The sequence below is a fragment of the Plectropomus leopardus genome, chromosome 5 (genome assembly GCF_026936395.1).
Source record: "Plectropomus leopardus strain MGB_pleo_1.0 chromosome 5, ASM2693639v1, whole genome shotgun sequence".
In the NCBI taxonomy this organism is placed as follows: domain Eukaryota; kingdom Metazoa; phylum Chordata; class Actinopteri; order Perciformes; family Serranidae; genus Plectropomus; species Plectropomus leopardus.
In genome coordinates this window covers 24,415,447-24,440,540 of record NC_142180.1, presented here as the reverse complement: position 1 = coordinate 24,440,540, position 25,094 = coordinate 24,415,447, and the positions used below count along the sequence as shown (strand labels likewise).

Below are 25,094 nucleotides of genomic sequence, written 5' to 3'. Positions count from 1 at the left end.
TGGCTTCAGTGTTTCTTTACAGTGATGTTTCTATCCCCTGTTCCTGATAGCATGACAACATTTCCTGAGATTTGGCTTTAAACTGCTTGTCCTAGTCATATATCTCTGCACTTTTTAAAGCTGTCCATAAGGCCCGCTTTCTCTGACACACTTGAGATGGACACTCCTTGCATGTATGGTGTTCCAGTCTGATCGTTTTCTACATATATCTGTATGCAAACACTAGTGCCAGATATCTGGACGGAAAGACTTAACTACAAAAACATGCTCTGAAGCAAACAAAAGATAGATTCCAACAAGTGTAACCATTGTAAACCCTGCACAAATGAAATACAGACCAAGACATTTACAGATTTTACATGCTAAAAGGAGCTCATTTATTATTTCATTAACCATCAAACCTCATATGTGATATATAGACTAGAACTTCCCACTGACTAGAATAAACTTTTAAATGCATTTTAACAATTAATAAAGACTGATTTTAAAAAGACTGATGCCATAGTTAACAGTGGAAGCACATTTCAGGGGCTCACCTCACAGCTAATATGAGCAAGAGGAAAGTTTAAATGCAAAACCTTTTTTAATGTAAATACCTTATAGGCTTGCAAAAATGAATTTTTCCCTAAATCTGGAAATGTTGGACTGGATGACTCTGAATTTTAACAGACATTTTCAACATTTTTGACTTTCAAGTCAACCCTCTACGACCAATGTTATCATTGAGACAATGAAAATCAGCTTTAAAGTGTTATTGGATGGCTCACGTTGTCAATTAGTCGCTCAAGTTGATGCCAAATGGAGACTGAAACACTGAGGATTTGGTTCGTGCTATAGTGAACCTTGTACAGTTACATTCTGTCAGCAATAAAAATGTGGAAAATCAGAATGAGAAAACCATAGATAGATTGTAAACATATATGAAGAATATGGATTCAGAACGTTGAGCATGTTCAGGTGCCGTCAAACAGATCTGAGTCAGATGACTTCTTCTCCACCACGGAGACCTGGAAAGAGGGCAGACTTCCTAAATACACAAGAGACAAAGCTTTCTCTAAGGTATGAGTATACATCATTGTAAAAGAGTGTGTGTGTTTTACCTAGCTCTCATTTCTCATATCCAGAGTACCAATCCGTTCCTGGACCCATCTGTCGTCTGGATTGGCACACAGCAACTTCTTTTTCTTTGTCTGAAATCTGCACATATCAGTAAAATGGTTTCATAATATCAAGCTTTCTGTTTTATATGAAATTAAAGAAACAAATGAGCACATTTAAAAGTCCAATAATCAGGTTGTTTCTATCTCCGTTAGTTTTTACCAGTTTATTATAAAAGAAGGTTTCAACAAGGAAAACAAAAAGGCTCATCAGGAGCCAACAGTGAAGGTCATAACATTTTCACTCACATAACGGCTCTCATGTTGCAAAGCCCAATCTCCTGGATCCTGTAACTTTCAATGTTTCTGATTGGAATCACAGTCCTTGAGTATACGAGGCAGCATTCAAGAAAGACTGGAGAATGGAAAGAAGTTACTGAGGATTAGAGAGACAAAAACTGCCTCACTTAAAAATGTCACGCAGATGAGGAAATCATCCAATTTGCCTACTCTATTTAGGGGCCAAATCAAAAAAATAATAGCTCAGTTTTAACGTTGTGAACAGGGTTGGAAATTAGCACCAGCCAACAGCCAAATGCTGGTAAAATATGCAAGTGGCTGCTAGATTTGCTTTACTTATCATCCAAATAATAATGGCAGTCTATTGAGTGGTGTGTAGATTTTGGAATCTACTAGAAGCAGTGGCTGGTGGACAAAAATGTTCATTTACAACCGTGATTTTGAAGTGGTAACTATTTTTTGTACCTTTTTTATATATATAGACATACAAACAAACATATGTATACAGTATATGTTTGTTTGTATGTCTAAAAAAACAGGTTTTTTTTATCTTGTTTTGAGCTTTTCTATTTAATAAAAGAACACTTATTTTTTACTTGTCTCTGCTATCCCTTTGTGTTGAATTAGTTAAAGAACTGTCTGAAATGGTCTCAACACCCCCCCCCCAATCACAGATTGGCACATTTTATTATAACAGTATGTTGGTTCTGGTGTGATTTGAATCTGATCAGTTCCATTTACCTTGGGCAAGACTCGGGTCCATGCACGTGAGGAGCAGGAGAAAGAAAAGAGCTTGGGACTTCATGGCTGCTGTTGCTCTTGGTGTGTGGATCACTGGAATGCCACAAACATTAAATCAGACCAGAGAAAAAAACAGAAAATTGAACGCAAAATCAGCTACGTTCCTCTGCCATGTAAATTTGGCTGTTTATATCATGTTTTCCATCACAGACCTCTTCATCTGCACTACTGTGAAAGAAAAATGGCTAGGTTTTTAAATACTGATGAACTATTTTTTTTAAATGCTTGTCTGGTTCCCAGCTGTGCAGCTGTTTTATCTCATTTGTATCGCGTGCTGTTTTACAGAAACTAAGTGAGTTTGTGATAAGTCATAGCTGCAACCCATAACAACATGCTTACAAAATCATCAAGAACAAATTCCGCAAATGGAATTGATTCATAAGCATGCAGAGAAACGTACCTGCTCACTTTCAGATTTTCACAAGATGTCCTGGGAGGTAAATCTTTTGTGCAGTAGCTCCTAGTGACTGTGTTTTCTTATAAAATCTGCCTTCCCTCCTTTACCCCACCTCCTCTGACATGTCAACAGCACTCAAAATTTAACAGTGCAATTTGATCATTAAATCACACAAGGCCAACTCCTTCAATCTGGATCTTTTTTACAATGTTTTTCCACAGTTTTTAATATTTGTCCAGTACTGAGATCGCTGCAACAAGCAGCAACAAAACACGCTACAGTGTAGCCACTAAATTTACATCCACTCAAGTGCTTGTTTTTGCTGCTCACATGTTGGGAATATGATTTTGGAGTTGGTTTTAGAGCCTAGAATGTCCCAATCCCCAAATCTCTTCCACTGGTAGAACAAAAAGACTTTTGCAGGAGAGGATGGCAAGACATAAATATGCCATTCACACAGGGAATGTAGACTACTCAATATCTGGACTACCCTAACAGTGACCCCTTCCACCCTTTGGAATGGACCACATCCCATCTTCCATGTAAAAGGTGACAAATGAAACTTCACAGACAGGAAGCCTTTGGGATTAACAAATTACAGACTACTAAACACCTAAAGGATCTAGATTGTACAGCTTTTTTGTAAATGTTATGCAAATGTTAATTTGATTTTGTGTTTTGTAACCATTGTTACTGTTTGTATTCAGAAAAAAATGGCAGTATGCACAACTTCAGAATTTGACAGCATCAAAAAGGTGCATGGTAAAAGCAAATATTGTAAAAAAGAGAAATACCAGCTGTAACGCGTCTCATGAGTGACGGTGGTATTTTTCTTTTCTTTTTCACTGTTTGTATTCACTATATTTATTACAGCTTTGATTAATATTTTGGGCCAAATGACTCAATCTACTGAAGTATTTTAGATACTTACACCCTCTCCATTAGTGACTGTTTTCCTCCATCAGTTAAACCGTTGTAGCGCTGTAAGTGGAATAAACTTTCTTTTAAATACATTTTTACACTCAATGAAGACTGATTTTATCTGCCATCAGCAGAGTCAGTATGAAGAAGAGGAATAATAATAGAAAGCAAAACCTGTTTCAGTGTAAATATGGACACCTAATAAGCCTGCAAAATTGTGAATTTATCCTTTAATCCATCCTTTTTAGACTGGATTTCTGAGAACCTTGACAGACTTTGAACATTTTTGAACTTTCAAGTCAGTCCTTTACCACAAACATTATCATCACAACAATGAAAACCAGCTTTCAAGAGTTGGTTGATGGCTCATGTTGTCAATTAGTGGCTCAAGTTGATGCCGAGAGAGAGAGAGATTATCACACTAAAGCTGTGCCTGCTTTCATGGATATCCAGTGAAAATGTCATCAGGGAAGAATGGTGCAATTTTCTCATCAAAATCAACAATGGTATTCCCAAAGCAGGCCAGGACTGAAGTAAAACACATTGGTGTAGTTTCCTTAATAACTGCAAACAATTATACAAAACATTCTGTTTTTTTACTTCTTTATTTTATATCACAAAAAGTAGCATACAATTAAGTGCTGTTATAATGGTATGGGAATCTGTCATGTCTATCACACACATTTACGCAAACGAACAAACTCCGCTAATACATTTCAATACTACAAAACACATGGCTCATTACTCACAAGCGCTTAATATCACAAAAAAATGAATCAAATCAAAGCAGTAGCTAATATAAAGGAATTTTGCTATACTGGCTATTACATTGAGGGTGTGTTTTTTATTATGTTCATGTCCAAAAGTCTCTATCAGCCTCTGGACCCAACTGTCATTTGGAGTGGCACAGACAATCCACTGTCTTATATGTGAATTTATGATAAATTATGGATTCCCTTTCTGCAGTTATCTGTTTTAAATTAAATACTTGGAGCACATAACAACACGTTTAAAAATCAGGATTACGAAACATGCAACTGCTTACATTCAGTATTTCATCAGATTTTTGGAGTGAAAACCTTTTGTCCCTTGCTGCAGCTCATCTGTGAAATCTGTCTTCCCTTCTTTACCCCATCTCCTCTGACATGTCAACAACTGTCCAACGACCGCTCAGAGGAAGCAAAATTTAATCACTGAATCTGATAAGGCCACCCCCTGCACAAACCTGATATGCCAAAACAACCTAAGGATATTGTAACCCAAAAAGTTGGGAGCAGTCATGGCCTCCAGCTTGTCTTTAAAAATGTACTGTATGTGGCCCTCCATACAATTTTGGTTAAATAAAAAAGTAGTGAATTTTGTATTTTTTCTGTTCACCTCGAGGTGGCAGAACACACAGAATCACACAGTTCATTGACATTCTCCAAGCAGGACCTATGCAGGAACTAATGAGTTTTCATAAACAGATGGTAAACAAGCAAATAACCTGATACCTAACTTTAGGCATTTCCTACTTGGTAGAAAACATGGCCTAAGCAAAAAGGTGTAGACTGCCTTAAGGAGCGCTGGAAAATTGAGTGTTTTCAATGAGAGATGCCACATTTGCAGTTGTCTGATATGTGATTTATTTTTAAATAACCCATATGATAAGAATAGTAGCTGGCCCCAAGGTAATTTCATATTATCTAATGTGGCCTGCATTCCAAAAAATTTGGACACCCCTGCTTTAATATTTCCATTTTAAAAATCTATTCTTGTTTGTTATCCTCCATGAAAAGGTCAGAGGTCAGGGTTGTTATGCTGTAGCACCTCTGAACTTGGTAGACATGTCAGTGCCTTCCACTGAATACTTCCTCACGGAAAGGTAGATCTAATCTGTCGGCACTAAATCTGTCCACATGTATGGTGCCCTCTCAAAGCTGCTTTATTGTGTGTATAAGTATAGTTTACATCTAATGACCTGGGCAGTGTATTATTGGTTATCCCTATCAGTTCCCTCCACAGCTGCAACTATTTTCCAAGCCTCCCCTGCTTCAAATCTTATTTCTAAAGAATGCTTAATCAGCCATGATATGTACTTCACGGTCCATTTTCTGTCTTATATTGTCCCTCTACAGTTGTCCCAACACAGTCTGTGTCTATGGGAAATTCTAGGGCACTCATTTTCTTGCACCACTGTAACCAAAGTCAAACTTGCTCATTTGTTTATGGTGGTGCTGCTAAATCTGTTTCCTGTACAATAAATATTATTAAAGACAGGAAAAGACAGGTAGAGTGTAGAGGGGTTTCTATATGCATGATAAATGTTCCTGTTGTTTTCAAGCTTCATAAGGCAACATGTTCATTAAAAATAATTAACAACATATGTGGGTGATTGTGTGTAACTGTGTGCAAATGTTTGTACAAGTATATTTTTGTTTAAGTGGTTAAAGTGGCACTGGCAGCGTGGGTGGTGGTGGTGCTGGTTCTGGGAGCATCTGGACTTCTCAACTTTATCCAAACATGGGAATTCATATAAAAATACTTTTGACCACTTTGTAGAGAAACCCCATTAAATACTAAAAAAGCCACCTAATAAAATGTTCTTTAAAATAAACTCAAAATCCTGCATTGTAAAAAGCTTACTTGACTGATGACTTGTCTTCATGCTTTCTAAACATGTTGCATAGTCTGGCATGTCTCAGTAGAAGCACCGTCAATGATTTTGTTTTCGGTGTTATGGTGCATTTGCTGCTGCATTTTTGGACCCTTGTCAACATTCAAGGCCCCTACATTTTCTATCAGGGCTGTGGCCAAACTTTCAGAAATACTGAAGTAATGAAAACAAGTCACTCTGATATAACAGCACCCTAAACCTTTCAAATATTTTCATTAAATTTTTCTTTCCATCATTAACATGTGAATGCACGGTGAAATCCTAAATACTTCACCTTTAAAGGCGATAAAGTTTGAATTGAATTGAAAAGCTGAGGGCCATTTACAGTTGGTGTGAAGACCACAACTATCTCCCTGGCCAGACTTTGGACATGCCTGTTTAATGTAATGAAAAAACAACTATGTCATTATACATGAAGGCAATATATTCAACTTCTGCCTTTTTAGCCCCCTAAATCCTACACACTGGTCCTAAAAGCACAGTAGTTAAGTAGTTGTTTTTTTCATTCTGCTTGAGAAAACCAGACACATATCGATCCTGTGGAAAAATAATTAGACTACACCACCATCTAGCGCTAAGAAATGGAACCGAACCAAAACAAGAATCCATTCCAATAATCCAGTTCCGTGTTATGAATGTAGCCCGTTACTTAACACGTCCTGACCAGGTTTTACCAGTCAGTCTCCAACACCTCCGTGTGGGCGTAACGGACCGGCTTTCCACCATACCAGCCACTAAGCATCCACCAAACCAGCAGGTCAGTCACCACCGAGTGCAAGTCATCCTGACTACATCATTTTATAACAGTAGAGTGGGCTGTACTATTTTCCGCCAGCCTGCAGTTACAGTGGCACGGAGCGTCTGAGTGAACGCGCACTTCACTGGTTAGAAACCTGTTAGCTCAGCACCGACAACCACATGGATACTCAAAACACCAACATGACCACTGAGGCGAAGGTGTTGTTGAACCACGCTAAGACTCTCAGGCTGCACACCGGGAATTTAGTCAACCGAAGTCGGCTGAAAAAGAAATGTCCGGGCTCTCCCAGCGAGGAGGTGAGATAACATAAACCTGTCTAATGTGTAACAGCGGCGGTTGGTTAGCTAGTTGTGTTGCGCTGTGACAGTTTAGCTTATTAGCTTAGCCTTTAAGTTGACGCCAGGTCATCTGGCTAAATATTTAACTAGCTAACGATACTAGTGTGGGTTAACTGATTATATAGCATTTGTAGCGTCACATGAGCACTCCGTAAAGGGAGATAAAGATTTTAAAAAGAAGGAGTACAAAATTGTCCCTGTCGAGGTCCATGGTTACAGGACTATGCTAACTTTGAGTGAGTTAATGTTAGCTTAAAAGTTTGAGTCTTGTGTGTCTTGTTTACGTTATGAAGGTATGTAACATAATTAACTGTATTATTCAGCCCCAGGTGGATTTCTCACAGATACTAAGTGGTGATGGATGATTATTTTAGACTCCATACAAAACATACAGTAAGCCTGAAAAGATGAAGCCGGTGACATACATCACCTGCAGCCAGGTGGGGTGTCGCAACGGTATTGTTGTACCTAAATATTACTTTTCACCTTAAGTAATAGGCCGATATTTTCTTTAGTATAATATAGTTTTTGTCTGCATGATAAGATAGTACCAAATGCCAGTCCCAGTGTAGTTAATTTCAGATTATGTTGGTCATTTTCCAATTTATGCAACTCAAGCATACAACAGATAATAAATAAATAAAAATTCATTAATTATTATAAATTATTAATTATAAATTTAAGCAACTTTTGCAGACCGAAAAGGTGTAGGCTGAAACCTAAGTTTATTGCACTTACCTGTTTTAGTTTTTACAGTTTTGGTAATTTTTTTTTTTTTTTTTAAAGAAAGAAACAGTCACACAAACATTCATATTCATATAAATATATACTGCACCACTAGTTTATTGCCATACCTTAATCTGTTGATCTTTTCTTCTGTTATTGTTGTGATGAAGGGCAAATAAATACAGCATGATTACAAAACAATGACAGCATTTCTTTTCTTGGCTAGTAGCAGAGAACAGCAGAATGACTGTAGTAAATATTAACAATATGTCAAACTTAACACTAATGAACTCTGCAGTTGTGAGATTGTCTTACTCCAGCAGCGATGAGGTCTGTTAGCCACATGTTGAGTTTCTATGATGTCTGTTTAGGCCAGCCTTACTCCCAGTCTGTCTCTGTCTTTGCTTGGCCTCACATCTCCAGGTTTTTGTTTCCCTTCAACCTTCAACACTCACACGAACATCTATTACTCTTTAATACAAATCTTACACTGCAGATGCAGCTGGCCTCCTCATCACATGCTTTTCCTTTACAAAAAATGCCAGATTTTAAATTCAGCAATAAAAAGCAATTAAATAGCAATTAAACTCTACTTTTTCTTCTTCTCTTTTCCCAAACTTTGAAGTGGTGTGGGACATTATGGCATTTGTCCAACCGATTTCATTGTTTATGACACACTAGGGCCCATGAGTTGGCAGAGCAGTGTTTTGCAGCTGTCCAGATGTGGTGCTGACGATAAAAAGCTGTTCAGCTTTAGCTTAGTTAAAGGGATCCTTCCTGAAAATATGCATGTTTCATGGATGTTGATTCAACTTTGTTTTTCTGTTTAATATTTCAGCTTCAAGACTGCATTCAAGCCACACTCAGTGACTGGTTTTCAGCAACAAAACCGCCATCCAAGGTAGGGAGACATTTACAGTTTTCATAATGTTTTAATATAGGGCTCTTCTCTACCAGTTTTGCATGTTTTTATTGACACAAAGACATGAACCACAGTATTGTTGGTCATTTATGGTCAGACCAGCAGTATGTGAATGAGTTGTACTAAAACTTACACTGTCAACCATTCCAGTGCTTGGGAAAATAAAATAACTATAGTGATGGACATCAAAGGATGGCTGTAGGCATACTGAAAAGAAGCTGTCATGATGGATCTTCATGCAGTGGTGGCTGCCAAAGGCGCCATTCCAATTGTGCGTCTGTCTGTCAGGAATGGGTGGAGGCACAAACACTTTGCTCTGGGAGGTTTTGTTCACTAACTGTGATAGGATTTCTAGAAAAAAGTGTACATTGGATGAGCTGTTTTCATCAAACTAATATGTTCTGAAAGAAAGGACTGTAGTTTAAAAAGGCTGCAGGATCAGATGTAGTGAAGCACCATTCCTGCTGAACACACCCCTGCTCTGGCTGTTTTGCTGGGCTCAGCTAATCTGCTTCATCTTGTTACCACGCCCACTGGACTCAAATGGGGATGGGGGAGGTTTGAGAGCTGAACTTGGGACACTCCAATAGTTGCAATTACAAAGCTTAATACAATGGAAAAAATTGGCAGGTTGACTTTATTTTAGAAAAAAAATCAAGGAAACCCATTGTAACCCATAAATATAACCGTTAATTCTAACTGATGTTTACTTTATATCTAAGTGTTAAGTTTATTTGCAATTTAGTTGTATTTTCTTAATTTTCTAGAGTTGTTGCATGTTTAAATATGGCAGGTTTAATTAAATCAGTCTTTCTAAGTTTTAGCAACTTCAGTAAACCAAGTTTGCTGTGCTTTATATCTGCATTCTGTCAGTTGCAAACTAGTTAGTCATATTTGTATTTTCCTAAATGTTGAGAAACCAGAACTCGAAGATCTCATAACTTTGTTACTGGCAAAATCCTCTTCTAGGTGATCTAGTTTAAAGCCAGACTCACTGGATTTACTTAAGTTGCTAAAACTTAAAAAGAACAAAGTAATTCCACTTGCCATTTTTAAGTTGCAACAACTTAACAAAATTAAGGAAATAAGGATAAATTTTAAGTAGACTGAACAACTGAATATAAATTAAAGTAATTTGTAGTTGTATTTACTTTTCTTTTTCAAGGCAATCAGTTTTCAAGATTTTTTTAAAGTAAGATCAACTTGTCAAAGTACAAAGTACATTTTACTTTGAATAAGAAAATCTGTTCATGTGGTCCTGCCTCCCGGTCTTGAATGGTGCGGGTGTGTCACATGTCAGATGTCACAACTTGTCAGATTTAACAGAATGTTTGTTTTAATCGTGGAGTCGTTCTCTTTACGCTGTCTGGTGCGTTCTGGCAGAAAAACCAGTTTTGTAATGCTGTGTCCATGTTGTAAACTTGGACATTTTCCAAAGTTTATGCCCCATTAAGCTACTCCACTTTCAACAATGAAAGTAAATGAAATTTTCCACATAGATCTCAGAAGTGCAGAATCACTTTTACATAAAATTCTTGACTGCAATCTTACATGGTTGGATCAAGTAACATGCTAGTAACACATTAGGCACATACTTTATTTTACTAGTTATTTGTGCTTATGTGAACCACTCTGAATTGCCTGTGTCTGAAATATGTTCTATGAATAAACTTGCCTTGCAAGTCAGATGCTAAATTTCTTTCAAGCATTTCATTGTTCTCCATTTCATGTCTAAAAAGGGACTTTTGTCACAACATGTTATAAATTCTCTAAATAAAGTGGTTTTCTTGTCATGTAGGACCTCCCGGACACACTGGACTGCTCCATTCCTCAGGCAACAGACGCAATTACACCTGAGGAGAGGGAGGAACTCAGAGTTTCAGGTCAGTACTGATAAAACGTCAGCGTCTCAGAGGAATGTGTCTGGTGACCAGATTCATGTCAGCACAGGAGTTTCTAGGTTATGCAACAATTGTAAAACTTATATTCCAGTTCCACCTGGTTTCTCCTAGATAACATTTCTGCTCTTAAAGGTATACTATGCAGGATTTCTCCCAAAAACAGTGTACTGATTCATACAGAAGTAATCCCTTTATTTATCACGTATGACCCACTGGAAATTTGTGGCAGTGTATTTTCTGCAGAGACACTGTCCTCTGCCTGTACTGTCTTGTTAGTTTTCCAGTTTTGCCTTAAAATTTGCATTTAAGCAAAGTTCCAGTTCTGTAGGTATGAGATCACCACACAACATTTCAAAGTACATTTTACTTTGAATAAGAAAATCAGTTCATGTGGTCCTCCCTCCCAGTGTGGGTGTGGGTGTGTCACATGTTTGCCTGTGCAACAAAAGCATAGTGTCAGTTTCTAAGTTGTAGGGATTTCCTAATGTCTCCTTGAGTCTTTGCAGGGACTCATTCGACAGCTCCTTGCCCTAAATGAGTCGTAAGTTAACTCAAACTGTTGGTCTGGCAATAAAATCTGTCGTAATTTAGTTCTGCAGCCCAGAGTCATAAGTTTAACTGGACAATTAGGTCCATTAGCTGACCCCGAGGGTCATCTAAGGAATCTCCAAAGGAAGTTGTAGTTTTGGGAAGACATTTGAATATCTTCTTGTCAAGAGATGTCCTAATCATTCTCTACACAAGTAATAAGAAGTTGTTAATTACTAATAAGTAGTACCACTGATTTACCAAACGCTACATACAGCTGCAGTGTGTGTGGGACAGCGTGTTTATTGTTGCCTTGTTTTCACAGTCAAGCTGTTCCTGTGTGAGTCGTCTCAGTCCTCCATCAGAGACGCAGTGGAGATGGGTGAGCTTTAAATCTCTTCAGCTAAATCTTCATGTGCTTTTAAAGTGATAAGTGATATGAAACTGATCTCTCCTCGTGATACTACCTTGTCTGTCATCACTAGTGTGCCAGACGCTGGCAGTGTCCCAGCTTGACTCTGTCATCATAGCACCACCCTGGCCTCTGGAGGGTGAAAGCCAAAGTTTGGCTCACCTTCAGCCCGCCTGGGAGGAGCTGGAGGCTCTGGTCAGAAGCCAGCGGATTGCCGCCATTGGCACCTCCGACCTGGACAAAGATCTGCTCGAACAGCTCTACAACTGGGCTCAGGTGAGTGGGAATCTTAATTCGTGTCATGTTTATGCCGGTCAGACATTATGTGTTTAATTGTGGACATTGTTTTAAGTCATACTACATATTTTATGCAACCCTTCTGCATGGCCAGAACCTGAGACTTATATATTCCCTCTGTAGGGTTCATTTGACCACCCATGACCTGTTGCTTGTGCTGAACACAAAAACAGTCTATTTAAACAAGACAACTCCACCCACCAGGATGTTGACCAAACCAGAGAATTGCAGCATTATTTTGTGCAATATTACTATGAATGCCCCATGGGGAGGATGGAGACAATCTGATCTGTCTGTTCTACTGTAAAGTTCATCTTTATATCACAGCTGTGTCAGGCATAACACTGTTTTAGCTACAACATGAATAATGCCTTTCCAGGAGTATATTGTGATGGACTCATGAAGTCTTCTGAAGCTTTTGGGCTTTTTTTTTTGCTGAAAATTCGATTTGAAGCTTGAGGGCTGCAAACATAGCAACATCTGGTGGCTCGTAAGACTCATAGCAGCCATTTAAGACAGGAGCTGAAACACCACACCTCAGTGACTGAAATAGTTTTAGTCTCACAAGTGCAGTAAGCTCAACAAATCTGCATCTAATTATTAAATCTGTGATACTTTTGCTCAGAAGTGCTGCATGTAAATGTAGATTGTGTAGCTTAACATGGACAGGGTTTTATTCAACAGTAAAATAATGAATTCATTGTTCCAAAAGTCTAGATGTAAATTATTTTTTGCTGACAGGAAATATAAATGTTACTTACTGGTGTATTTAGGCTCTCACTTACTTAAAATAAATACATATACAATAATAAACATTCAATATGAGTTGCAATGTGATGTGATTGGAGAATGATATTGTTTACATTAGCTTATTACTTTTATTATGTTACTACTTGGTATGAAGTGGAAAGGTGCCAATATTTGTGTCTCATGTGCACATCACTTTATTTCTCATCACTGTCATTTTATCCCACTAAGGTGTCGGTTACAACGTTTAGCTGCAGAACTGCAAAAACTGCCGACAAAGAGAATGAAGCACTTTCCAAAGCACAGTGACCGATGAAGCTTCAGACACAATCAGACATCTGTTACTGTGTCATTTGACACAAGCTCCGACACAATGTAATGAAACGGTGCTCTTTACAGGAGTCAGGTGATCTCGAGTGATATTCAGACAAGGTCACTGCAGTTTTTAACTGACTTTCTGCCAAGCCAGAAATCAAGAAGGTTGTCCTAGAGCCCGTTCATTGATTGTTAAGGTAATGAGTCAAGAGCTGTGACCCCATTAAACTGAACGTCAAACAACAACCCATCTGGTAGACATTCAGCCCAATTCTGGAATTATTGGAGGGCCAATTTGCAGATTCTGAACCTGCAAGCGGGAAAGTGCTCTTCTATCATGAGCTGTTTGACCAAATAAAGCCGGTCACTGACCACGTAGTGCTCTCTCGTACCAGGTGAAGCCCAGCAGTAACCAGGTCAACCTGGCCTCCTGCTGTGTGATGCCTCCTGACCTCACAGCCTTCGCTAAGGAGTTTGACATCCAGCTGCTCACACACAACGATCCCAAAGGTGAATTTAATATGTTTATTTATTTTTGTCTGTCGTCAGATGTGTTTATAGTGAAGTTTGTAAATGCAACACAGTTGCAGCCCGAATCAAGTGTTCTCAGTGATTTGACAGTGAAGATAAAGCCTTGGGACGCCAAGTGGCTTGGCTGGTGGAGTGGGCGCCCCATGTCCAGACGCTGCATCCTCGCCGCAGCAGCCGCTGGTTTGATTCCAGCCTTGGCTCTTTGCTGCATGCCGACCCCTCTCTCTCCCCCTTTCACACTTACACGGTCCTATCAAATGATAAGGGCAAAAAGCAAAATAAATTATCGTAAAAAAAAATCTTATCTTATATTTTTGAATTGTAAACAAATGCAATGAAAAGACTAAAACTAACAATGATTTGATCCTCTGTGTAGAAAAATGTTATTCCTCTGTATCATCCATTGATGCCCCACAAATAATTAAAAAACACATCAATTTTATTGTGCTGGGGCCATGTTTCATCACTATCATTAAACTGGGCACTGTAGATTATTTTTATGTTTTACACACACTTTTCTGCTGTCAGAAACACTCACTTACAACACCAAATGTGAATTAATGCACACCGGAGCAAAGCCCCCAACAAATACACTATTTACTACTGTTTGTTAAAACTACACGTTATGGAAAATTACTTGGCTTTTTAAAAAAAATATAAAACTACATCTATGTGATGTTTTCAAAGATGTCTTAAATAGAACCAACTGAACTTGGGCCTCAGATCCACATAAAGGAAAAAAGTATGAAGACAGACTAATACAATGTGGATTTTGGTCTTTTTATGGATACTAAAAAAAATTTAAGAAAATGCCAGCCTTGCTCTTCAAGCTTTTTCTTTATAATCAATTAACACACTTAATGTTATTAATGCTAGTTTCAACTGCAGTATCACTAAATGTTACAGTTCTTTGCACAGTGTGAGCCACACAGTTCACTTGTGCTGTGAATTTTTTGCAAAAGTTTTAAAAAGCTGCTGCCTTGTCCTCGTATTTCCATCCACAGAGCTGATGTCAGCAGCCACATTCCAGGAGGCGGTGCAGGAGGGAACGCAGGACCTGAACATCGCTGACTGGAGGCTGGAGTGGGTCCTGCGCTACTCCATAATCGTCAAGAGCAGGGGCATTATCAAGGCCAAGGGCTACCTCGTCAACGCGAGGAAGGTGACCCCCTAGCAGCCCCCACTAGTGATGAAGACACATGGATGAAGCCATTTTCCTCCTTTTTCATTCTCACACACACAAAACATGCAAAGAAACAGCTCCGGATAATGGATGCTGCCAGTCACCATGAGTCTTGACATCATTGTTTTATCTTACAGATAAAATTCTTGATCATGTATGATTTCTTCAGTTAAACTTCTGCAGGTATTCATGACCCTCGTCTCAGTGAGATCTAAAAGTGTCAGTTTTGAAAGAAAAGACTGTGAAAGAGAACATTTCGCAGATGACCATCACCTTGACACAACAGCCAGTTATCAACACAGTCGAGGCTGCTCTAATGATGGAAACTGTCGGTTGCTAAACTTTGATCCAAGGTGAAGCTTCCTTAACCTTGTTCTGACTTGAAGTGCCTCTCATCTTTTTCTCCTCCTGTCCCCATACCTGCTTTGTCTCCACTGTGTTGGTGTGAATCAAGCTTTAAATATATCAGTGTGAATTAAAAGATTAAGAGTAGGGAAGGAAAAAAGGAAAAAGGTAGAGATTTATTGTTTTTTTTTTATTATTACAGAATGATTCCAAACATTTTGACAGGGTAAGTGGGGAAAAAATACACCATTTGCATTCCTCAGCTGAGAACAATAATTCAAATCAAACAACATATGAGATGGTTTTATGATGCTGATTGACTCTATATGGTAAAGCAGACAACCGTGTGAATATATGCTGTAAAACTTTATTCTATTTTGCATTTTTTTTTCTAACCGTGCGCTGTTTTTGACGATGCGTTGAAATTCTCACCCACTCTGCCCGTGAGATTGAGAGTACAGCAATATTTTGAGATTGACGTGCATAGCCAGCTCATGTGCTCTATATGCATCGTTGTTACAGCACTGGAAACTCCATGCCGAGGAGATGTTAAAATGTGTTGACTCTGTGGAAGACGTTTTTATTTAAGAATCATGGTTGTTTTCTCAGACAGGATCCATCTCACGAAGACAAATTATCTGTTGTGCTGTTAACATATTTAATGTTGTCATATATCTGTATATCATGAATTGGCTTTATTAAAATTATGAAACAGATGTTTGTACCATCAACATTGGTGTGAAAGTATTTACGAGATGGGATGAATTAGGCTAATGTTGCTGTTTTTACACACGTATGTTTATTTGATTTTCACCTAACATAAAAAAACAGGCAATTCACATGGACATAAAAGGTACACACAAAAAGACACTTAAACAGAACACAAAAGGGCACTTCGGATATAACTGTTAGACATGTTCTGCTGTTTTACTTTACTACTAAAATCACACATTTGGTGAGAAAAAAGGATGAACTGATACTTAATGACAACAACTGTGCTCAAAAGTACATGATAATAATCAATAATAATAATCAATATTAATAATAATAATAATAATTAGCAAAACCATGGCTAATTCTGAAAAATCTGAATTTGTCTCCTGACAAAATCAGAAGTCCACTACAATGTCCTTTTACGTTTTACTCACATTTATTTCACCATCATGGCGCACATGATCGTCCGCTCGACTGCTCGGCCTGTAGGATATCCCCGCTCATCGATTAATCGAGTCTAGCCTTCACACCGGAAGTGAAGCAGCTAGCATCCGAGATGGTGGCTACCAGGAGAGGAGTGCGCGTGTACTCCCCAACTAAAACAACCCCGGAGCAGTCCTCTGATGTCCAGGTTTGCATGAAACATTTATGTTATTTAAACCTGTAAAAGTTCAGAGATCATATAAATATTTAGCACGAGGTGAATGAAACCCGTCGCGTGCCGGCGAGCTGATGTGTGTCGGTGTTGAGTTGCTCCACGTGGACACCATCTTTCCTCTCAGAGTTTGTAAACGTTTTGAAAACTTGTGATACGATATTTAATAACAAACCAAGTAGAGGATACTGAATACACCACACGGGCTTTCAGTCCCCCGCCCCGGACCCCTGTTCAGTATCACTGCAGATTCTCCAGGATGCAACAGACAAATTATTAACAGGAAGAGAGCCTGAGCTTATTATTCGTTTGTTTTTGTCTCACTTCGGCCGACAGAGTGTTTTAAAAACGGATTTGGAGATCTTACTCTTTTCTGTAAAGGCGCTTTATGACCGTGACTCAGATCAGGATTTAGGGTGTGATATACAGTTGCTTTATTGACAACATATGCTGTGGAAATCAGACCCAACAATCGATTATTAACAAGAAATATTTGTGAAAGTTGAGCCAATACAGTTTATTTCACTTTGCCATAGAGCTCCATGTAAGTGCATTAAGTAAAAAACAAAATATCAGTGAGTAACACTTTTGCAGTAGGAGACTTATCAGAGCATCAAATGTGTATCAATCCGCTGGTGAAAGACCCAATAACTTTGGACCAATACGGTTTGTTCAGGGCCGATACCGATTATTTTAGACAATGTGATAGATGACAGATGTTATGAACCAATATGCATTTATGATAAAAAAGAAAGCCTTTATGTCAGTATTTATAATTTGGAATATAACACTCCAACACAAAACTTTGTTAAAATGCTTTTGGCAAATATTAAAACAAAACAGAAAACTTCAACATCAAATACAGCAAGTATCCAGCAACTTTTTCATGAAGACAAGATAAAACTTAAATAAAAAAAAATAAAAATAAAAATAGCTACCTGAGGTTTTTACAAAGTTTCCTCAATGCTGAAACTTTATTTGCACCTTTTAATTAATAGATTTTATCAACAATCATTAAAATGAAAGGCTGACTCAAATAATAAATGCAACTTGCCAAATATCAGCCCCAGTAATCAACCTGCCCAATAATCTATTGACCCCTACCAATAACCTCCAATAATCCCCAATGAAGACCCCAGTAAATACTTTAATACTTTAGTGTGTTTGAGTAACATCTGATTACATAAATATTATGCCCTGCTTTTTAGAGATTGGTTTTGCCCCTTAAAAAAGAAGCTATTTATTTTTTTCATTTTAAAAATACATATCAATGCCCTGATGTTGTTGGACAGAGTCCAACGTACATGTCATCACACAATATGCGGAAAAAAGAAAATGGTAAATGGAGAAAAGCAGCAATAGTATCTTGCATAATAAAATCATCATTGTGGAAGACAAAGTTGATGGATCACTCGCAGAGACATTTACTGTGTAGCACTATAAAAATGAAAATAGGAACTAATTATACAGTCCATGTTGCCGACTCGACAAAATTGGCACACTTAAACACATCAAAATTTAACACCTTTAACAACTCTCTTTAGTCATAATAGTTTGGTGATGGCAAGAGGAAGAATACTAGCTCTCAGCTGTGTGATGAAAGGTGTATTTAAAACCAGTGTAAAATGTCATTACCCTTATTATTTGGTGTCAAGCTCTCTGTAAAACCAAGTGTACTGATAACTGTCTTATCTCTGCCTCACAGGCTTCTCCCTCCACTGGTCGAAGAACCAGGAGCACAGCTAAACAAGCGGAGACCCCTTCCCAGCATGCCTTGGTGGAGGCCAGCAGGCATCTTGAAAAAAGCAAAGGAGGAGCTCCGGCATCTCCACCTTCCTCCCAGCTGAAAAGATGCACCAGAGCCTCCAGACTCCACAGTCCAGAGCATCCATGCACACCTGTGGGCTCCACTCATGAGGGGGACTTGTCTGATGTGGAGTCCTGCTGCTCCGCGGTGTCCGGCATCGAACCACTGAAGACACGCACCAGGGGAAAGAGGAGACAGCCCCGCACAGTGAGTCAGGAAGATGAGGAGGTATCTGAGGTGGAATCATGCTCCTCTGCGGTATCTGCATCGAAAGTTAGTCAAAGTAGCCGTCGGAGCACAAGAAGAAAGACGATTCCTAAAAGCCTTAAACCGACTCAGGTTGAGACGGGGGATGTCAAAGTCGAGTTGGCGCTGGAGAGCGAGTCCTGCGGCTCTGTGGTGTCTGAATCCCAGAGGGTCACCAGAAGTCAGAGAAAAACTGCTCTCAGCAGATCATCAGCCAGACAGCAAACTGAGGACTCAGAGCTCTCAGACGCCGGCAGCTGTGTATCCAGTGTCTCAGGAGCTGAGGTTGCAAAGTCCACCTCCCGCAGAGCTACGAGATCCAGAAGACAAAGAGGTCCCATCCCCATCCACCTAGACGAAGCCTCAGAAAGCTCTCAGTCTCCTGCCCCTAGAGCTCGCAGGGGCCGGGCAGCTAGAGGGAAAGACGGAGATACTGTAGATGTGAGTGAGCCCCCGTCTTGTGACTCTGAAGGGTTTGAGTCGGGACCCACGTACAGTAAGATAAGTCGTTGGCGTGGAAAGAACCAATTGGCAGCTCCCAAAGGTGCAGACTCGGACTCTGACTTGACTGACGTGCATTCCCCAATGGGCAGCCCCTGCTCCACACGAAGCAGAGGAACACCCTGCAGCAGCCGCACCGGCTCGGGGAACAGCAGTCGAGGCACTCGCGCCACCAGGCAGTCAGTCAAGGATTGTAGTATTATTCTTGAAAAACCCAGCGAGCAAACTGAGGAGGACACGTCTTTAAATGAGTCCAGGTTAGAAAATACAGTGATAGCTGAGGACGCAGAGTGCACACTGTTGGAGGAAGATGAGAACAAAACATCCGAAGATAAAGAAGGTGTGAATAGTATTGATGAAACACCAGATGAGGCAGATACAATGAGTGTGTCAAAAGGAGTAAATGTAATTTCAGAGGAGGACTCTTCCCTGGTATCAGGCGGTCTTGTTAGTGCAGGTGAAGCTGTTGTTACACCTGCAGTGACTGTCTCACACCAGCAGGAGGAGCCGTGTGCTGAAAATAAGGTCGGGTCCACCTCAGAGATGGAGATGATGCAGGAAACGGCCCCACCATCAGAGCCTTCAAAGCCGTGCCAATCAGTTATAGTAACAGAATGTGACAGTGCTGCTGAAATCACAGAGGAGACTGAAGAGAAGGTTGAAGTTACGGAAGTAGCTGCTTCAAACACCCACTCATCGCAGGGAGATGAGGCTGCTGCTGTGGAAACAGGCCCCAGTGAGGAGGAGAAAATGGAAGTCAGCACATTGGATGGAGACGCTCAGCAGGTGGTTGAGTCCAGCGAGGTCCAAGTTGAGTCCATTCAGGTGATGTCCAGTCAGCAGCAGAACATCACGGTGGATTCTGCTCCTGAACAGGAACCTAATGACGTCGTTGTCCACAGTAAAAAGATAATCAGTCTGCTGGAGAGCAGCGAGGATGAGGATGAAGATCTTGAAGAGGAGGAGAGGGAAGTTTCTGAAGAGGATGAAGAGGAGGATTTGGAGTACCATGCGGACGACAGACCAGGACCCTCCCAGAAGTGTGAAGCAGCGGCTGCATCAGTTGACGGACTGTTTATGATTGACACACGTCCCGGACAGGAGGCCGATGAACAGTACTACAAGGAAAGGCCAACAGAGGAGGAAGACGCCTCAAAAGAGCAAGGAGTTGAGCAGGAGGAGCAAGATGAGGAGTTTGTAGATGAGGAGGGGGATGATGATGAGGATGAAGATGCAGAAATCCTCTTCCTGAGCAGAGATCCTAAGTCGTAAGTATATGACGGGTGCCACCCTCAGATGGGCTCATTCACTTACTGTAGAATACACACATGTACACACTCTGTTTTAAACAAAGCAAATTAAAAGAATAGTTGCACATTTTGGGAAGTACACTTACTGGCTTTCTTGCTTGAGTTAGATGAGAAAATTTATACTAATTTTGTGTTTGCATGCTAAATTTGAAGCCACAGGCAGGAGTGGATCAGTATAAATGCCAAGACACACCAAACTGACATCTGAGAACTAACAGGGACAAAAGCCCCCCTGCTGTGTCGCCTCATGTCGCTGCTCTCGGCCAAAAAGCTGCACGTAAACACACCACACCGATGGGCAACCATGATGTGCACCTGTGTAAGAGGAAACAAGCCTCCACAGCAGCAGATGCTGCTCATCTGTACTCATCATTCAAAACCGGAAACCAGAAGATGTTAATTAGCCATTTAAAACATTAACAATACAATCTAATTTTGAAAGAACAAAGCATATTTACTGCGCGGCAGTGAACAACAACACAAACCATCAGGAAACATTTCTGCTAAAGAGCTCAATGGCAGAAAAAAAAACACAAGCTTACCTTTTATAACACGTGTTTTGGTCTCACTATCTCTGGACTTTAGGCCTTTGTTTACATTATTTCACCCTTGTTTGGCTGTCCAGCTCAGCGCGCGAGAAGACATACAGAGTTATTTCTCTGACGGGACTCTACAGCCACTGCTGCTGATTTAACATGCTGAATCGACAAAAAACACCCGACGAGGGCCAGTGGTGAGGACATTCTGTGGCGACGAGAGTTGCGGATGCTCAGCGTCAGCCCAACGTGGGTTGACACCCAACCGTTGGCTTGGTGTGCCACAACCTTAAAGGCTGGAGACAAGTGGAAACAGATAAACTGGCTTAGTCCAAATGATCACCTACTAGCACCTCTACAGTGGCCCCCGGGATGTCCACTGGTTGCTTTACCAAGTCCGTTAGATGGTATCTTACATAGAACCATCTGAGAATCCCTCATTAGGAACTCTAAAAGCCAAGTATTTACTTTAAAATAACATACGCTAAGCGAACAGTCTTCTTGCTCCAGCTTTATTTAAGGACAGATAGAGAGAGGACTGGTATTGGACTTCTCCTCTAACTCTTTGTAGGAAAAGCAATAAGCCTATTTTCCAAAATGTTGAACTATTCCTTTAAAGGATCAAACCCATTGTCTGTCACAACACTTTATGTTCCTGTCTGTGGCACTTAGCTCATATATTCCTACTGATGAAAGAAATCTTGATGAACAAATTACAAATATGTAGCTTTATTAGAGTGGACTTGTCCACTAGTAGATGGAAGGAAGTGGCCTGTGTCACAAAAATAAGTTTATAAAAAAGCTGGTTCTACTACAACAAGGTTGATACCCAAGGAAGAGGCTGTTGTATGTATCTTTTTATAACAAATCCCACAAAAAGACCAAAATCATCTCTTAATACTCTACTTTTTAAAAAATATTTCCTTGAGATTTGTTTACAATAGAAAATATATATATATAATATGACCAGACTTGAAGAACAGAGCACATACAGACAGTGCAGACACACTCATTATTATTATATATTATCATTATAACTGTGTGCAGAGGTGAGAAATGAGACACGACTGCTCTTCCTGAACACTTTCCTCTGTGCCAATTTGTTTCAGGAAAGAGTTGTCCAGCCGTATTGACCCTGGCATCAGAGTGAAGGAGCTCGGGGGTTTATACATCAATTTTGATGGCAGCAAATCAAAACCCGTCTCCAGTTCGCTGCAAAAACTAAAGGAAAAGAAGATCCAAGATGAGGTAAATAAGTGATTGATTTTTTTTTCCCTTTTGAAGGTGATCTGTGATGCTGAATGAATAATGAACTTTATAGTTATGCAAGGACGAGTAAATCCAATAACACCTGAGATGGTGTTATTCATGGTCTCCCTTTAGTTCTTAGTGACTTTGGCCTTTTATCTTGGAGAAGTGGGGCGTTGATAAAGTTTGGTGTCTTGCAGTGTTTCAGTTTTTGTTGTTTTCCACAGTTGATGAAGAAGAGTGTGATGGGACCAGACTTTGAAAAAAAGGATGCAGTGCCGCCGTACAGTGAATCCAAACAAGCCTTAAAGCTGAAGCACAGAGTAAGTTTTACAAAGTTATGCTTTGGTTTATAGATTCTCAGAGTTACTGTCTGCTTCTGTTTTATTACTTGGATCATGTGTCAGTTGTAGAGTTAGTTATGATGACACATGATGCCCAAAATACAAACTCATTAACATGTAGTCATTAATACAGTGCAGCTGCAGTTTTTATTTCTAATCTGTGCTTCAAAGGCATTGCTTATGTTACATTATATTATATTATATTATTTTGCTTATGTTACATTATATTATATTATATTATTTTGCTTATATTACATTGCTGATAAATTTTCCTGGGTTTTTCCCAGATGGAGAGGGAGAAATCAACAGGAGATGGTTGGTTTAATATGAAAGCCCCCGAGCTCACTCAGGAGCTAAAAGGAGACCTCAAAGTCCTGAAGATGAGAGGCTCCATGGATCCCAAGAGGTTCTACAAGAAGAATGACAGAGATGGCTTTCCCAAATATTTCCAGGTCAGTGAAAACCACACGTCACCTGCTCCTCAAGCAAGTCATGTTCATGCTTTTTTTTTTTTTTTTTTTTAAAGAAACACAGCCATGTTTCTCGAGGGTGAAGTTAACACAATACTTTGGATTTTAGCTTGTTTGACTTGTGAGAGCGCAGGTGGTCCCTCATCCTCCTCTTCCTCATGTTCAGCACTGCTGCTGCTCGTGACCTCGCTATCCTCTTCCTCAGTGCCAGGGAGGCCGTTAAATGCTTTTATCATGTTGCTGGCACTGTCAGTCACAACCCGTATCACACGCCACTGCATGTTCCAATTTTTCCGTGCGCTTTCGTACTTTTGGATCCCAGATTGAATCTTTACCGACTGAAAAGATGAACCACATTCATTTTCTTGTACAATATCATTGTCATCTGTTGCTTTTAAAGGAGTAGCACACCGGTATGTATGACTTCTCAGCTTCATTTTTAAAGTACTTTCTGGGTCAGACATGCTTCAGATGCATGGTGTGAGCGGTACTGGTGTAGATGGCCAGATTAACCCCCACCGCCAAACTATACCAAGGTATAGTCTGGCATAGCCTAAAGTGTAACCCGGGGTATAAAATAACCGAGGCAAGCATGGTGAGAAGACATCTCTCTCTGTGTTTTTATAACTTATTGTCACTCACACTATGTTAATGCATACAAATGTCCTTCAGATGGGAAAGATTGAGTTTTTTGCTGTCATTTCTAAAGTATTCAAGCAAAGTGTAATATGTCGCCCAAAATGCTGAAAAAAATCGGTATGTTTTTGCCAAATGTTGGGGAAAAAAGTCATGGTATAGTGTGTTCAAAATCATGAAAAATAGTCCTGGAATGTTGAAAAAAAATAATAAAATGTCATCGTATGTCATTTCAGTTAAATGCTGTATCATGTAACTGTGTACCTTGTGTTTGTATGTGATACAGGTTGGTACAGTGGTTGATAGTGCAGTCGACTTCTATCATTCCCGCATCCCTAAGAAGGAGAGGAAGCGAACCATGGTGGAGGAGCTGTTAGCAGATGCTGAATTCAGACAGTAAGTTAAACTCAAACGTTTGATTGGATGTGGCTTTATTACGTCACAGTGATTGAATTATGCAAAGACTAATGGTTTGACCAAGTTCTGACAGGTGATTTCTTAGTCATATATAGCCAACATATAAACAACAGCATATTTCAAAACCATAGCCTCACAGTATTTATATATGATTATCAAAATACCGTATGTAACCATGATGAACTTGAAATTTATCATCCAGTACAAGATGCATATGTAATTTCCTTGTCTTACCAGGAACAACAAAAAAAGGTACCAGCACATTGTCATGGAGAAAGCATCACAAGGAGCTGGCAAAAGGAACAAGAAGAATAAATTCTGTAAAAAGTAACTCTGAAGGACTCTGAGTGACTTTTCATAGATGCTGACATCATGATTTTCCAGGGGTGGGTTGCTGTTGAATCATCAAAAATTATCTGCTTGTACAGTTACCAGAGAAATTGTCTACATGCTTATATTGAAAGTAACACTTAAACCAAATAGAAAAAACTTCCTGTAACTAATCATTGTCTTTTGAAATATACATTCATAAAATGAACATTACATTAATTTCTTTTGACTGGCACCAATGTTTGGAAAGCTTCTCCTTAATTTAACTTGTAACATCCTGAAAATGGCTCATAAAATATATTGTGTGATGAAATACCACCATCACCCTGTCATTTATTGACTTTTTGGACTTTTATTTTGAAATTCTACTGAACTCAGAACTTCTTCTAAGAAGAATAGGTGCAGTTGTAGTTAATTTTTTGGGGTTGATGTCATTACTCAAAAACCGCTTGAGCTATTTGGATACAATTTTTATGTAGGTAACTTGTATCTGTGCTCTACGTCTTGACAGCCATCACTTTTTTTACAAGCAACATTAGAGTCACAATAGTGATTGAAACACAGGAAGTGACATGTTACAATCCCCCCCACTTGCGTGTCCAGCAGCTGTTTTTTGGACGTCACATTTTGACATTTTTCAGCATACTAAACTGTTGCATTTTCGTGTTTTTTCGACATACTATATTATGGTGTTTTTGGCTGT

At 39.5% G+C, this 25,094-nt stretch overlaps 2 protein-coding genes and 1 long non-coding RNA gene across 3 annotated transcripts; 2 read left to right on the top strand and 1 right to left on the bottom strand.

Moving 5' to 3' along the window:
- Window positions 1–345: 345 nt before the first annotated feature.
- LOC121941425 (uncharacterized) lies at window positions 346–2,733 on the bottom strand. The gene is made up of 5 exons (XR_006105743.2): window positions 2,599–2,733; window positions 2,139–2,215; window positions 1,407–1,512; window positions 1,101–1,197; window positions 346–1,007 (listed from the first exon to the last, which is right to left on the bottom strand). It is a non-coding gene; the product is annotated as an uncharacterized LOC121941425 (long non-coding RNA).
- Window positions 2,734–6,877: 4,144 nt separating this feature from the next.
- gclm (glutamate-cysteine ligase, modifier subunit) lies at window positions 6,878–15,893 on the top strand. Its single transcript, XM_042514263.2, has 7 exons — window positions 6,878–7,228; window positions 8,835–8,897; window positions 10,717–10,801; window positions 11,673–11,729; window positions 11,833–12,035; window positions 13,514–13,628; window positions 14,654–15,893. The coding sequence occupies exons 1-7, from the start codon at window positions 7,091–7,093 to the stop codon at window positions 14,821–14,823; spliced, it is 831 nt and encodes a 276-aa protein (XP_042370197.1). The 5' UTR covers window positions 6,878–7,090; the 3' UTR covers window positions 14,824–15,893.
- A 479-nt stretch (window positions 15,894–16,372) lies between these two features.
- Window positions 16,373–24,709, top strand: dnttip2 (deoxynucleotidyltransferase, terminal, interacting protein 2). The gene is made up of 7 exons (XM_042484062.2): window positions 16,373–16,522; window positions 18,252–20,368; window positions 22,056–22,194; window positions 22,422–22,517; window positions 22,826–22,990; window positions 23,931–24,040; window positions 24,299–24,709. The coding sequence occupies exons 1-7, from the start codon at window positions 16,448–16,450 to the stop codon at window positions 24,390–24,392; spliced, it is 2,796 nt and encodes a 931-aa protein (XP_042339996.2). The 5' UTR covers window positions 16,373–16,447; the 3' UTR covers window positions 24,393–24,709.
- Window positions 24,710–25,094: the final 385 nt, after the last annotated feature.

Coding starts and splice junctions, on each gene's coding strand:
- gclm (XM_042514263.2), top strand. CDS start 7,091: ATGGATACTCAAAACACCAACATGACCACTGAGGCGAAGGTGTTGTTG. Junction 10,802..11,672: donor GGAGGAACTCAGAGTTTCAG/GTCAGTACTGAT, acceptor TTGTTTTCACAG/TCAAGCTGTTCCTGTGTGAG. Junction 11,730..11,832: donor CAGAGACGCAGTGGAGATGG/GTGAGCTTTAAA, acceptor TGTCATCACTAG/TGTGCCAGACGCTGGCAGTG.
- dnttip2 (XM_042484062.2), top strand. CDS start 16,448: ATGGTGGCTACCAGGAGAGGAGTGCGCGTGTACTCCCCAACTAAAACA. Junction 16,523..18,251: donor AGCAGTCCTCTGATGTCCAG/GTTTGCATGAAA, acceptor TCTGCCTCACAG/GCTTCTCCCTCCACTGGTCG. Junction 22,518..22,825: donor CCTTAAAGCTGAAGCACAGA/GTAAGTTTTACA, acceptor GGTTTTTCCCAG/ATGGAGAGGGAGAAATCAAC.